Source organism: Dermacentor albipictus, chromosome 6 (genome assembly GCF_038994185.2).
Source record: "Dermacentor albipictus isolate Rhodes 1998 colony chromosome 6, USDA_Dalb.pri_finalv2, whole genome shotgun sequence".
Classification (NCBI taxonomy): Eukaryota; Metazoa; Arthropoda; class Arachnida; order Ixodida; family Ixodidae; genus Dermacentor; species Dermacentor albipictus.
In genome coordinates, this window is record NC_091826.1 from 7,805,056 (window position 1) to 7,818,746 (window position 13,691).

The 13,691-nt window shown below is 43.6% G+C and overlaps 1 protein-coding gene across 13 annotated transcripts in view; it reads right to left on the reverse strand.

Moving 5' to 3' along the window:
- shot (dystonin-like protein short stop) overlaps positions 1-13,691 on the reverse strand; it is a 315,979-nt gene that overhangs the window by 139,737 nt on the left and 162,551 nt on the right. For all 13 annotated transcript variants that reach the window (XM_065424847.2, XM_065424849.2, XM_065424855.2 and 10 more), the window contains 4 exons: positions 12,511-12,780; positions 6,572-6,634; positions 5,200-5,291; positions 5,011-5,125 (listed from right to left, as the gene is read on the reverse strand). In XM_065424847.2, coding sequence (XP_065280919.1) covers positions 5,011-5,125; positions 5,200-5,291; positions 6,572-6,634; positions 12,511-12,780 — 540 coding nt within the window. The remainder of the gene's footprint in view (positions 1-5,010; positions 5,126-5,199; positions 5,292-6,571; positions 6,635-12,510; positions 12,781-13,691) is intronic.

Below are 13,691 nucleotides of genomic sequence, written 5' to 3' on the forward strand. Positions count from 1 at the left end.
CATATATGTTTGGCAATATGGTGTAAACATAAATTTGCCATTGAAATGAAGCACTATTTTAGGAGTGTACAATGCACAATCGGCCTCAGCGACTGCAGCGAAAGTATGTTGAAATTCCGCAGAGCACTTCTCTTCCCAACGGACGGACGGACGGACGGACAGACGGACGGACGGACGGACGGACGGACGCCGTCCGTCCGTCCGTCCGTCCGTCCGTAACATCGGTCCGTGGACGGACCGATGTTAAAAAAGAAAAAAAAATGGCATGATGAATTCCCCTAATCAAACTTTCTGAACCCTTATTGTGAACTTTGCTTTTGTGCGCCTCCATTGTTTGTTGTTTCCCTACTTTGCTTCCACTAATCTACCAATCGCCTCTTGCTAACCTTTATTGCATACATATTTACTTCCCTCTGCTCTCGCTGAACCCGCAGGCTTCAAGGAGGCCAGAGGTGCCTATATTGACCGCTGGGCAGATATGTTCACACTCTAATAAAACATGCTTCATCATTTCCCTAGCTTTGCTGCAGCAAGCACTTGTTGTATCTCGCTTTATAACTGAAGTGTTCTAAGGCATCCTCATCATGCTTTGAAAAGTAAAGAGCTTCAATTTAAATTATCATAAACTGTTGAACTGCGCTAGAGGTAATTGGATGCTTCAGAAAGCATTCTCTCTTAAAATAAGTATCTTCTTCGCACAAAACAAGCGTGTCGAAGTTTCTGGGATGGTATTTCAACAGTACATGTTGACTTATTACTAACCTTTAGTGTCCTTTTAAGTAGTTACTCATAGCAGGTTTCTTTCCCATTCCTGCCACCCATGAGATTACCTCAGCCTCTCTGATTTTCCGCTTGATGTTCTTTGTTGCTGTGTTGCCCACCACACAGGTCACATACTTGCTAGTAAGCTTCCTAGTTCTTTTTCTCCACTGTGAATCAATGTTATTCCTGTACAAATACCTCAACTCTCTCCCAGCCCATTTACTTTCTTCTATATTCCTCAGTCGTTTTTCATAATTAATTTTACTGCGAGTTTCCCTCACTTTAAAACTTGTCCAGCCCTTATCACCCTGCACAGAGTCATTTGTAGTATTCCCATGAGCGCCCAATGTGAGGCCACCCACTGACCTTCTGCTAGATCAAGTCCTGACTGTACACCTGATTTCAAGCAAACAACCGCATTTCTAGATGTAAGCCCTGGAAACATTACATCTTTCCACGTACATCGGAGAACCTCGTACCTATTGTATCCCCATGGTGCTCTGTGTTTCATTACGGCCACGTTTCTCTTCCCCTTTATTGTAGGGGTGTGCGAATATTGAAATTTTCGAATACGAATCGAATACGAATAAGGCGAAAAACTGTCTTCGAATATCGAATCGAATATCGAATATATGTGTAGTATTAAAAAATTGCAAAACGAGGTAACAATAGCTTCATTACCCTTTTAAAAATAATATTGCATTTTACGAGGCTGCTTCAGGCTAAAGAGGCACTCATTATAGGTAATGCACTCAGGTAATGTCAGGTAATGCTCTGTCAGGTAAACGCTTGTTACAGATTATCGCGAAGGAAAATATACTGCTCAACATGTTCAGAAAGTAAGGGCTCTCTATGCACTGTGACAACATTTGTCCAGGTAACATTTTCCAGGTGCATATTTTATTGCGCATACTTACAAAGCCCGAAAGTACATCATACATTGTTATGAAAGTGCCCTGGAATAAAGCTTGGTAAAAAAAATCGAAACTGATGATGTCTCACAGGCCTGATGCAGGTAGACTAGAACAGAGCGTACACATTCATAGTAAGGTTCGTTACAGCACTTAAGATCACAATGCTGTAACGCTGTGTCGTCGTTTTGTACCTTCTTTTGTCCCTGTTTTGTGTTGCGCTGTAACGAACCTTACTATGAATCCCAACAAACTGGACCAACTTGCCATCTTGATGTAGAGCATACAGATAATGAGCGGATCATGTGAAGCTCTCAGTGAATAAACATGTTTTTAGGAGAATGTGGAGCAAGCATATAATTCGTTAATTGCTAAATTATTCACAGTCTGTCCGAATATTCGCCGTTTCGACCATTATTCGGCCGTCCTCGAATATTGGGGAATTTACGAATATGCATTTCTCGAATCGAATACGCTTCGAATAAGGAAAATATTCGATTCGTATTCGAAATTTCGAATATTCGCACACCCCTACTTTATTGTCATTGCTTTTTCCTGTGTTTCCATATATCCATGGCCTTTGTTTATCCATATACCAAGGTATTCATATTCTTTCATGCGAGGTATTTCCTGGCCCTTTAGTGACACTGTCTGTTCACTGCTTTCATTGAGTACCATAACACTTCATTTTTTTAATGCTAAGTTTCTAAATTGTCGCCTTCCTGTCCACAGATATCAGCCAGACGTTGCATACCACTCTGCTAGTTAGCTAGCAACACAATGTCGTCTGCGTAATACAAACCTGGAAGCTGTTGCTCTACGACTGTACCTGCCGTTTGTACGAGAGATTAATCCCAATATTACTTCCCTCTAGTGCCCTTTGCATTGTCACCACTTACATCATAAACAGCAGTGGAGATAAAGGGCCCCTCTGCTTAAGGGGTGCCCAACTTATATGAACTTTCTCCTCGCTCCTCATCCCTTCCCATTCAATGCAAACGGTATTTTCTAGATAAATCTCTTTCAAAAGCTGCATACAATCGTCGCCCAAGCCTTTCCTTTCCAGAATATGCCACAAAATGTTGCGGTCTATGTTGTCATGCGCTCCTGTAATGTCTAAAAAGGCCACATAAAACTGTCTCCTTTCTACTCTAGATATTTCAATAGACTGAGTAAGGACAAATAAGTTATCATCCAGACATCTACCTATTCTGAAGCTATCCTGCAGCTCTCCCAAAATGCCATTGTTCTCTTCCCACGCTTGCAGCTTTAATTTAACTGCCTACATTGCTAACCTGTATATTACTGATGTAATGGTAAATGGTCTATATGAGTGAATTCTATCTTTCTCTCCCTTACCTTCATAAATTAAATCCATAATTCAATGCCGGCAGCTGCTACATACGATGCAGCCGCGTGGCCCCTATCTTGAAAGCAATCTGCAACGGGACAAGAGCCTAAGCATTTAGGCTTACCGCACTGTGTTCTCGTCGCTTAGTTCACGTTGAAGCCAGAGGCCACACAAAGGTCAATTCCCTCATTTCTGCTACCACACTTCCTCGCTCCAGCGTTTTGATAAAGAGTTCCTGGGGTCATGAGTGAGATGTGTTCACATTTGCTTGTGGGTGCGTGACACCATGCTTGTTAATTTAGCTAGTAAGCGAATGTGTAAAAGTTTAAACAGCCGATAAAACTGCTATCCTAACTTTTTGTATAGCTGTCTACTAATTCGCTATCGTAATAGATGCTTCACCTTTCAGATGAAACTGCGACTGTCTTTATTTATCGCAACTTTGGTGCATTGGGAGTAAATCTTTGTTTTTCCAAATGAGAGAAATTTGTATTTCTGTATGAAAGAATGAGGTGCGCATTACTGTAAAGGACTTCTTTTTAGGTCATCGAGAGTGTTTTTTTCCTCCCTCCTTCTTTTTGGTCGTAGAAAACGGGTGCACACTACAATTGAGGGCATATTAGAATCAAGTAAATATGGTGGTTCACAGTGCAGTCCAGACACTTTCTGTTTTAAAGTGGAGTTGCAGTCTTATGCTATGCATGTTTTCGGCAGCGCACCGACGTAGAGCTATAGACCAGTGGAGCTCCAACGCGGTATGCAGCACAAATGTTCGCTACAGTGCGCATCCATACACTTCTGTTTTGGAGGGGGGAGGGGAGCGGTAAATCCCCCAATATCTGGCCACGCGGCCGTACGCACGTCCCTACCAAAATGTTTCATGAATAATCTGTTAGGGCAGGGCACATGAACCAGTGCACTGTGGAAAAGGCAGACTGCAAGATTAGAGAGCTTTATTGTTGCTCAGTACATAATACAGTACAGCAATACACGACATATTAGAACCTTTGCGCACGCACTTAGCATACCGTGAACTCAGCAGCCGCTAAGCACATGACGCGGCACGATGAGCACATCTCAGGGGCATTCAGTCTTCCTATTGGCTAAGGAGCCTTGCAGCTTTTTCAGTGCTGCTAACGATTTGCACAATGGAGTAGAAGCAACCTCTGTGTGTGTGCTGAGCCAGCACACTGCTGCCACAGTTTTTTTTACTCCATTCCTTGTTTGTTTGTTTGTTTGCTCACTTCACGTCTCCTTCTCTGCATCACCCTCCTCGCTCTCACCTGAGTCAGTGCACCTCATTGAAGAGCACAGTCGCTGCCTCGCTTGTCTGTGGGATTTTCCAAACGCATTATAACCAGTATTTGGTCTTGCACGGCTCCACTATAAGTGATATGAGCAAATTTAGTTCTATGGGAAGATAAATGGGAGTCAGAAAAGACCCCATTATATCCAGTCCTCCACTATAAGTGATTACATAGCAAGAAGTGCGAGCTGTATTGGTTTTTTCATTAAAGCTGATGCGCACCCACCGTGGTTGCTTAGTGGCTATGCTGTTGGGCTGCTAAGCATGAGATCACGGGATTGAATCGCGGCCACAGTGGCCGCATTTCGATGGGGGCAAAATGCGAAAAGACCCATGTACCTAGATTTAGGTGCATGTTAAAGAACCCCAGGTGGTCCAAAACTCCGGAGTCCCCCACTATGGCGAGCCCAATAATCAGATCATGGTTTTGGCATGTAAAAGCCCATAACTCTTTTTTAAAGCTGATGCGAAGCCCAACGCAATGCTTTGCTTCAGTGAGAGCGATTCACTTGACAAAGCCGCAATTACACTGCCTGATGGCTACCCAATGTGAGAACAATGCTTATCAAATACATGCCTGCTCACAAGTGAAGTGTAAAGCACTGAACTTATTTCAATGCCTCTCATCAACAAAAAAGCACACAAAGGGCAGCAGCAAGTGACAGCCCTGCTTGACGTACCGTCTTGAGGTCCCAGGCCTTGACAATCTTGATGGTGGCAAAGATCATGTTGAGCCGCAGCTTATGCTGTTTCTTCGTCCACAGCTTCACCACAAGGTCGTATTTGCGTTTGAGGCTGCACAGCAGAGAAAGAGGGCGGGAGAGAGAGCGGTCACGTTGGCTGGGCCACTTGCTTCAGAGATGACTCACCTCTCGGCCAGCTCAACAGCCTCTTGGTTGGGAGGTGGGATCATGAAGCAGACACCCGGCACTTGGCCCTCGTGTCCCTTGGCATTGGCCACCTGCAGAGCACGCCAGCCGCACTCACTAATGCATGCAGCATAACCACTAACAGCCTTACCAATTTTAACAACCACAGTAACAACAGCTTACTTCACATAACAATGTACTATCAGTGTCAAATGAAACGTGAACAGCAGAGCGCGTGGCCCAAGCATTAGTGAAGGTGTAGCATGCGCCACCCAGTCATCACCAGTGACAGGCGCGCACATCCGGTTAGGCCGCACTGAGCGATCCCCTTCTAGTGAGACAATTTGGCTTCTGTTCTGGTTTTTATATGTGAAAGGGAGAAAATAAAAATAAACGAAAACAGAAGCTAGAATATTGCAGCTTAAGGGGAGTATTGTTGTACAGTTCGTCAAAACGACAAGTGCTATTGATGTCAAATGAAATACGAACAGTGGTGTGCGTCGTGCAATTTGCTCCGTCGTCATAAGAGATTGAATTGCTCATGCGGTTTGCCCCTTGTGAGCCACATTCATTCTTTCGACTGGCCAACTTGTGCAGCGTGGTAGCGCTGGCAGCCGTGACGGTAACTGGCGTGTGCGTACTGAGCGCGTTTGGCTCTTTGATTCTCAAACAAGCGCAGTGCGGCAAAACCGGATGTGCGCACCTGTCACTGGTGATGACTGGACGGCGCACACTATACCTTCACAAATGCTCGGGCAACACGCTTCGCTGTTTCAAGTTTCATTTGACGCGGATAGTACACAAGAGCTGTTCAGACTCAAAACAAAGCAAAGCAACTGTTGCAATTCTTTTGTTAGGCACAGAGAGTATGTAGGCAAATGTAATGCAAGTTCTAAAGAAAAGTGGTGGAAGCAATGTAGCTCAACTTTTCAATTGTCTGTTTAATCAATTGTCTAATTACAGAGCTTTTGCCTGAAGATATCCCAATGCAAATCCCATGTTCTAAAAAAGTAAAAAACAATTATGCCTCATTCGAAGTGAAAAGAGATTACTGTAGAAAAGAAGCAACAAACAGCTTTTTGTTAGCTACATCCCATTTCTAAATAAAAGCAATATTTCCTTCCCCTGCTATGCTCCGAACCACACCTTCAATACAAAACAAGAGACAACTCCTGAAAGCAGGACCTATGTTACAAAGGAGTTCTACTTGACCTTAAATTTTTAAAAATGCGAAATGTTGCACTTCTTACTGGTTGGCAAACAGACCCATTACTAGACATGCACACATTTCCTGAAAATCTTCTGGTAACAATGCTTCATCACTGAAGTCGAGGCCTCTGTGAGACCTGCAGAAGCACAGACTAGCACTGACCTTCCATCGGTCCCGCTGGGTGTTGTCATGCAGCCAGCACTGCTCACCACGAGCCACCGTCATCTGGACAAGCATGGTACACAGAAACGTCAGCAGGCACACTGATTTACCTTGGCATATGACAAGTGACATAAATGACATGTCAGGCGCAGAGATCTCTTCGAGTTGAAGCCATATTCTCAATGCCTGCATGCTACCAGATGTCTGTTGGCAAGTTTGTAAGCAAATAAGCCAAGGATTCCATGAAGAAATTGCATAGCCTAGCTCTTGAACAAAAGTAACGGTGTTTACAGGCTTAAGATCAGTGTACTGAGCGTTCATTTGGTGTCCAATGAGACTACTGAAAGTATTTGTGGCATCTATATACATAAAAGGAAGTGGACAAATACAGAATTACACCTTTTTTGAAGAGAGTACTAATAACTGACTGTTTATTTATTTCTTATGGTTCCTAAACAGGCCTCAACAATTTAAAATGCACAGGAGTGGTGTTGAATACACCAAGCTATGCTCTTCTCTGCCGAATATTGCTGCTCAACACACAGCAGCAGGTAGCCTACATTTGTATTGAAACAACAGTCTATGCTTGGTTTTGATGGCTACAAGTGACATAAATGCTGCTGCCATGGCATGAAGTTCACCAAAATCATAAGCAATGCCAATAGAGGCAGCAAGTACCAAAGAGATGGTAGAGTAGCATGCCATAGAAAGTCAACGTCCGACTTTTGGGACTCCCTGGGGACTGCAAAAATGTCCGAAATATCAGAAAGTCAGAAAAAAATGAATGCATGCCTTTTCTGCTTCCAAGGGCTTAAAATGCTACAGGCACGTCCGAAATAGCTTTAAAGCCCTGCCAGTACACTTATCAGTGGTATTAGTGCTCATACTGTGATAGGAAATGACGGGTACATGCGCGTCTAATTAAGGAATACATATCGTGTCCCATGCCGATTGCTCCTTCCCACTGATATGGTTCACCACAATACTTCCATAAGCTTTATTGCGTAACACTGCTGTATTGAGAAGCTTACTTTTGGGAATCGGCGTTATGCAACGCGCCTTGCTTTCCAAGCTTCGAAGCCATTGGCGAGGATTACAAAGGTAGAATCGGCTTAATTCTTAACAGCGGCAAATTGTTTCAATAAAAAACATTGAACCGAACAGCTAGACGCTTGGTAGCGAACGTCAAATTAGCTAGGCCTCGCGTAGTTGCGGTGGTGGAAACGGCTGCCAGCGGATCTGCATGTGAGATTGCCAGTTCAAGGTGGCAAGATAATCAGAGTAGCAGCAGTGGTGGCTTCAATTAATGCCATTTCAGACCTGCGGTCATGACCAAAAGTCCAGAAAATAGACGGCGAAGGTTTTCTTGCGTTCGAAATTTCAGATGTTCTTATAGATTTACTCTATGAGGTTGTGCAAAGACATCCGAATTATCGGGCATGTCCGAAAAAATCAGCCGTCCAGAAAATTTATTGCTGACTGCAGCAAGATTATTGAGCACTGCCATGAAGTAGCTGAACAATAAATAACTTGATGTGTCAAAAAATTTTAATGTACATGAGTTCATGAACAGTTCACGAACCATGGCGGCCATGTTCTAGAAGGCTCATGAAGGCAAGCGCATATAACAGGGTGCTTCCACAAGATACCAGCACAGGTCCAATAATGTGTAGTTTAGATTCCATTTAATATTTTATATTTTATGTGCACATCACATGGTAGCACGAAAGTGAACTTGGCTTCTTTGACAAATGGATCCATTAGGAGGAAAGGAATACCAGAACTCTCCAATGCGGAGATGCCATTTCCATGCACCGGGCATTCTCATAAATTCACAATAATGTGAAATAGAAAATGTTATGGCTACAAAGAATACAGTTTTTTGTGCAAAACGTATACGTAAGGAACAGTCGGCTAGGATTGTTCGAGGTTTCTGTGCATAACGGAAGTGTTTTAGAAAAATACCTTAATTTGGTACACTTCAAAAGTTGCTATATTTAATAATTTTTATCTACTGAACCAATGCAGGTAGCCTTCTGAAATATTGTGGGCCGCAAGACCTTAAAGGGACACTAAAGCGAAACAATAAATCAGTTTAGACTAATGAAGCATTGTTTGAGAACCCTGCAGGCAGTCATTTCAAAAAAATACTTTGATTATTAGATGAGAAAATGAAGGTCCAAGTATCAGTATTTGAATTTCGCGCCGAAACTCAAGCGCCAGTACGTCAGCGTGACGTCAAGGATTCCAAAGTATGTTTTCGCATTTGGGCCACGTTGGCTGAATAAAGGTTCCTGAAACTTGCCATGTTTAATATTTGGCTCCTTTAGAACAAAATGTAGTCAATCTGTACTGCTATATATATTTAGGAGGCCCTAGAAAATGCCATCAAAATCCAAGACGTCACAGCCCCCAGGTGCGGGAACTTAAGTAGGCTTCGCCACCCGTATTTTGTTCTTGTGCTTTTTCTGGCTTATCAAATGTCTTATAGTTGTAAGAGTGCTGTTTGTGGTGTTGTAGAACGGTAATTTACTGATACAGAAGAAATCATTTTTCCCTTTAGTGTCCCTTTACCCTTTTTAACAAGCCTTCTAAATATTGTTGCTGCATCACAAATTAACGTGTTTACAATTTTCCTCAAACGTGAAGCTTCGACGAAATTGAAAACTATTTAAAAGTAAAAAGAAAAAAAAACGTTAATTTTCCACAAAATTTCGTAAATAGCTATTCATAGACACTGGAAAAACAGCATTGAAAAACATGTTGCATTATTTTGTTTGTAATGACAACATATGTGGCAGAAATGAGAGCTTACCAGGATGTAGCAAGGTGCTAAGAAAAAGAGACATCAAGATAAAAAGAACAAGCACAAGCCTCCGAATTGCCTGAACTTGACCATGATTGACACCAAGGCTTTTGGCCTTATGATTAATACTTACGCATAAAAGTGCATTTAGTACAATACTCATTCGCTTGAATGCAAATAAAGGTGCGCCAAAAGAACAACCTTTACATGGCTCACTTTATACATGGCTTTTTACATGGCTCCATAGCTTGTTCTTTGTTAATGCAGGTTTGTATTTCTGTGTGTGCTACGGATTTAACGGTGAACTCTGCACATCTACACAAGTAACAGAATTTACTGCAGGTAAATGTCTCTAAAAACGCTGTGGCGTTAAAATGTCATAATGGTCATGGCTCCATCAGAAAAGTCATTAAATAACCTAAGATGCAGTGGTGGGGATGGTGATGGTTCCGACAGGTTTAGATAGTGCAAGCGATTGGTCTGTTCTACCGCCTCTTTAAAAAGATAAAAAGGGGTTGTTAAATTACTATATAAAGAAAAGTTCATAGTCCCTAAGAATGATCACCACTTGTCGGAAAGGTCAGTTACTTAGAAAAGCTGGAAAGAGGCGCGACACTTCCTCTCTCAGAAACTTAGGTGTTTGGGAAACACTACCTGTTCCATGCCCTCATGAAGAAACGTTCTGTGCAAATTCTCAAGTAGAGCATTTCTCTTTTCATAGAAGTATTAGCAGGACCAGATGAACTGTTCTGCGTCGCCAATTTCATTACAGTCACTGCAAAGCGGAGACTCTTCACCAACCTTGAAGGCCCAAGCTGGGGTGTTCGCAGAGCTAGTTCTTAATCTATGAAACAGCGTATACCTTCTGCGTGGTGGATTCCTTGAACAACCCTTGGATCCTGAGGAGGTGAACAAAGTGCTCAGAAGTGCCTTATCTTTACATAAGAAGTGATTCACTGGCACCCTTAATTTCATCTACTGCTTGCTGCAATTATTCGAATCCAGGCCAAACCCTAGAGTCTGCTCAGATTGGATGTTTTACAAAAACACACCAGTTTCTAATTGAAATTGATAAATGCAATGCATAGCTAGCACCATATAGAAAAGTCGGTATCGCAGCTGCTACTAGCTGCACTAGTACCCAACTGAAGTACACGAGCGACATTGCCATCTTGACCTGTGTCACATCGGAGCTGGTTCTTTATTCTATGGTATCGGCATGCGGCATGGCATTATTGTGATGGCACAAAACAGGTGATGCCACTATAGTGCCGCTTTCAAATGAAAAGTTGTGCTAGCCTTAGACGTATTGTCAAACATTGAAGCTGGGCAGGACTTCGGCATCGACGAGAAAAATGTCCATCGTTGGAGGGGGCAATGGGAGAAGCCTGTTGCGTGTGCCGCAACGAGGAAGGCATTTACCGTTTGAAGATAGTCCACTGTTTGAAAATGAGAGCGCTAAGGAAGACAGCAACGAGGCTAGCAGTGATGATGACGTAGAAAGAGCTCAGCATGCTCATTATTCAATAAATGCTGTTTTCATTTTGTGACCTCTGTCCTCGCTTTTTCGTTCGGCCTGTGTTCGAAGTAAGCTCCCCCCCGGGGCTTGTTATTTTGTTACATTTACAAATTTACAAGGGTTTTGGAAAAGTCACTCATATAAGCACGTTATGCTGCAGAATCAGGGCTGGCCTAGATTCAAGTAAATATGGTAATTACCTGCAAGTCCCAACATCTGACGGTACCCAATGAAACTTCAGACTGAGATGGCTTTGCTGAGCTCCTTAGCCAACATCAATGACTGTCAGTGTAATCGAAACAGCTGGAGTGTACGTAGCTTGTTCAAGTTAACGCAGCGGCCACACCGCCAGAAACTTTCCAACATATTTCCCTTCACTCGCTGCCATTTGCCACCGCCTCCAGTGCAGGCGGTGGCAAATGCCTACTGCCGAGCCCGAATAAGTGCATGGAAATAAAGGATTTCATTTTTAACGCGACAGCGTTAAGGAGCTCGTGTCGCAGAAAAGCCGGTGTCGTCGGCGTCGGTGTCGGCGGCGTTGGCCATGAGCGATAAATCCCAGCAGGCCCTTTATGAATAAAAAACAACTTGCAAGATGGGCTGGGTGGGAATCGAACCAGGGTCTGCGGAGTGTGAGACGGAGGCGCTACCACTGAGCCACGAGTTCCATGCTTCAAAGCGGTACAAACGCGCCTCTAGTGAATGCGGTGTTGCCTTAGAAACGAGCTCTTCTAAGGCTCAGGCGTGCGTCACTTGCTCAGGCGCACATTTCGTTGCTGCGCCGAACGCTGCGTTGCTCGACGCTCACCACGTCCGATGCGGGGCGCGTAGTCGCTGCGCCGAAGCCCATTGTCTCACAACCCTTGGCGGGTCGACAGGAACGCTGTCGTGTTCCACTCTTGAAGGCGAAGCTTAAGCGTCCTCCAGTTTTTTTTTTTCTTAATCTGCTTTTTCGGACACCTGTTTATTCGGACATTTTCGCAGTCCCCGTGAGGTCCGAATAAACGGTCGGCGACTGTAGTAGATAAAAATTCGTAAATATAGCAACTTTTGAAAAATGCATCAAATTAAGGAATTTTTCTAAAACACTTCTGTTATGCACAGAAACCTCGAATAATCCTAGCTGACTGTTCTTTACGTATATGTTTTGCACAAAAAACTGATTTCTTTGTAGCCATAATATTTTCTATTTCACATTGTTGTGAATTTACAAGAATGCCCGGTGCATGAAAATTGTGTCTCCACACTGAATAGTTTCAGCATTTTTTTCCTCCTAAAAGATCCATTTGTCAAACAAGCCAAGTTCACTTTTGGGCTACCAAGTGATGTGCCCATAAAATATAAAACATCCAATGGAACCTAAAATACAAATTTTTTTACCAGTGTTGATCTCTCGTGGCACACCCCATTCAGAGTGAGCATGAGCAGTGAGGGAAGAGCATGAGAGAGTATTGAACAGTGCCTGACCATTCCAAACGTCAGTAACCTAGCTACCAATGCACCTTTCCCAAAAGTGCTTTTCACAGCACCATCGGTACTGCCAGTTGAAAACACAAATTAGCTAAACTTATTTCATCAGAGTCCCTTTGACAAATCTAGATTCAAGTCGCTCACATTCAGCTGGCTGTAGCTGCACACAGCAGTGACCCGCAGAGCACGGGGCAACGGTGCACGCCGCTGCTTGAGGGGCAGCACCTGGCGAGAGCGCTCGAGCAACGCATTCACAATGCCCGCGTAGCGTGCCAAGTCCTCGCGCAGCTCCTGCATCTGCTGCAGCAGCCGCTCGCCCTCTTCCAGCGAGAAGCTGGGTCGGCTGAAAGTCGTGTTGAGTCTCTCCTCTCCGCGCTGCAACCACTGCTCGCACTCGCGAGCCTCCTTGAAGAACTGCACAACCAAAAAGAAACAACGAAATGTCACAACATTCAAGAATGGTACAGTGAAACCTCGTTATTATGTAGCTGGCTAGTACACACTAAACGGTAGTACCCACTAACCGCCAAGTACAAAAATTTGTCTCTTGATGTATGCTGCCACTACCAACAAAGAAATAAGTGCGATGTCGCAGAATGTTTTATAATATGCACCCGAGAATCTTTTCTTTTTTTGCTTTTTTCCAATGCGGTGAAAAAATGCAGCCTCTATCGCGCAGCTATGTGATCGGGGAAAGGCAATCTAACAATGCCAAGTGGCATTTCCAAACTTTGGCAGAGAACACAGCAGCAGACATAGCAACAGAGCGGATGACTCGGCCGGCTTTCCCCGATGCATGTGTGTGCATTTGTCCAAAGGTATACGAGAACCGTGGTATACACAAAATGGAAGGCATACAATGAGCCACTTCAGCTAAAACAGTCAGCCAATACATTAAGCTCTATGAAGACTAGGTGGGGATTCGTTGCAACTACATTTTAGCAGTAAGTACGAATCCCACGTCCTATGAAAGACGTCCTGCGGGCATCCGTGTGACGTAAGATTCAGCGTAGGCCCAACAATGAACAACTGTGGACGTTATCAGCATGTGTTGGCAGAGTTGGCCGGCAGCACATTTGAAACGCACACAAAATAGCCCAATAGGCTTTGCATTTCATTGTTTTTATTTTTGTGACTTAAACCAAAAGTGCTGTGGGCCATATATTGGTAACATATGAAGTTTTTGCCCACCTTGAGGGACAGTTATTCCTGTACATATTACAAATACCCCATTTCCTCTTTGTCAGTAACGAACATGCAAATTTAACCGGATTATGCCATCTATTTCCCCGTTATCACCTTACTGGCACTTCCAGTGGTGGTGT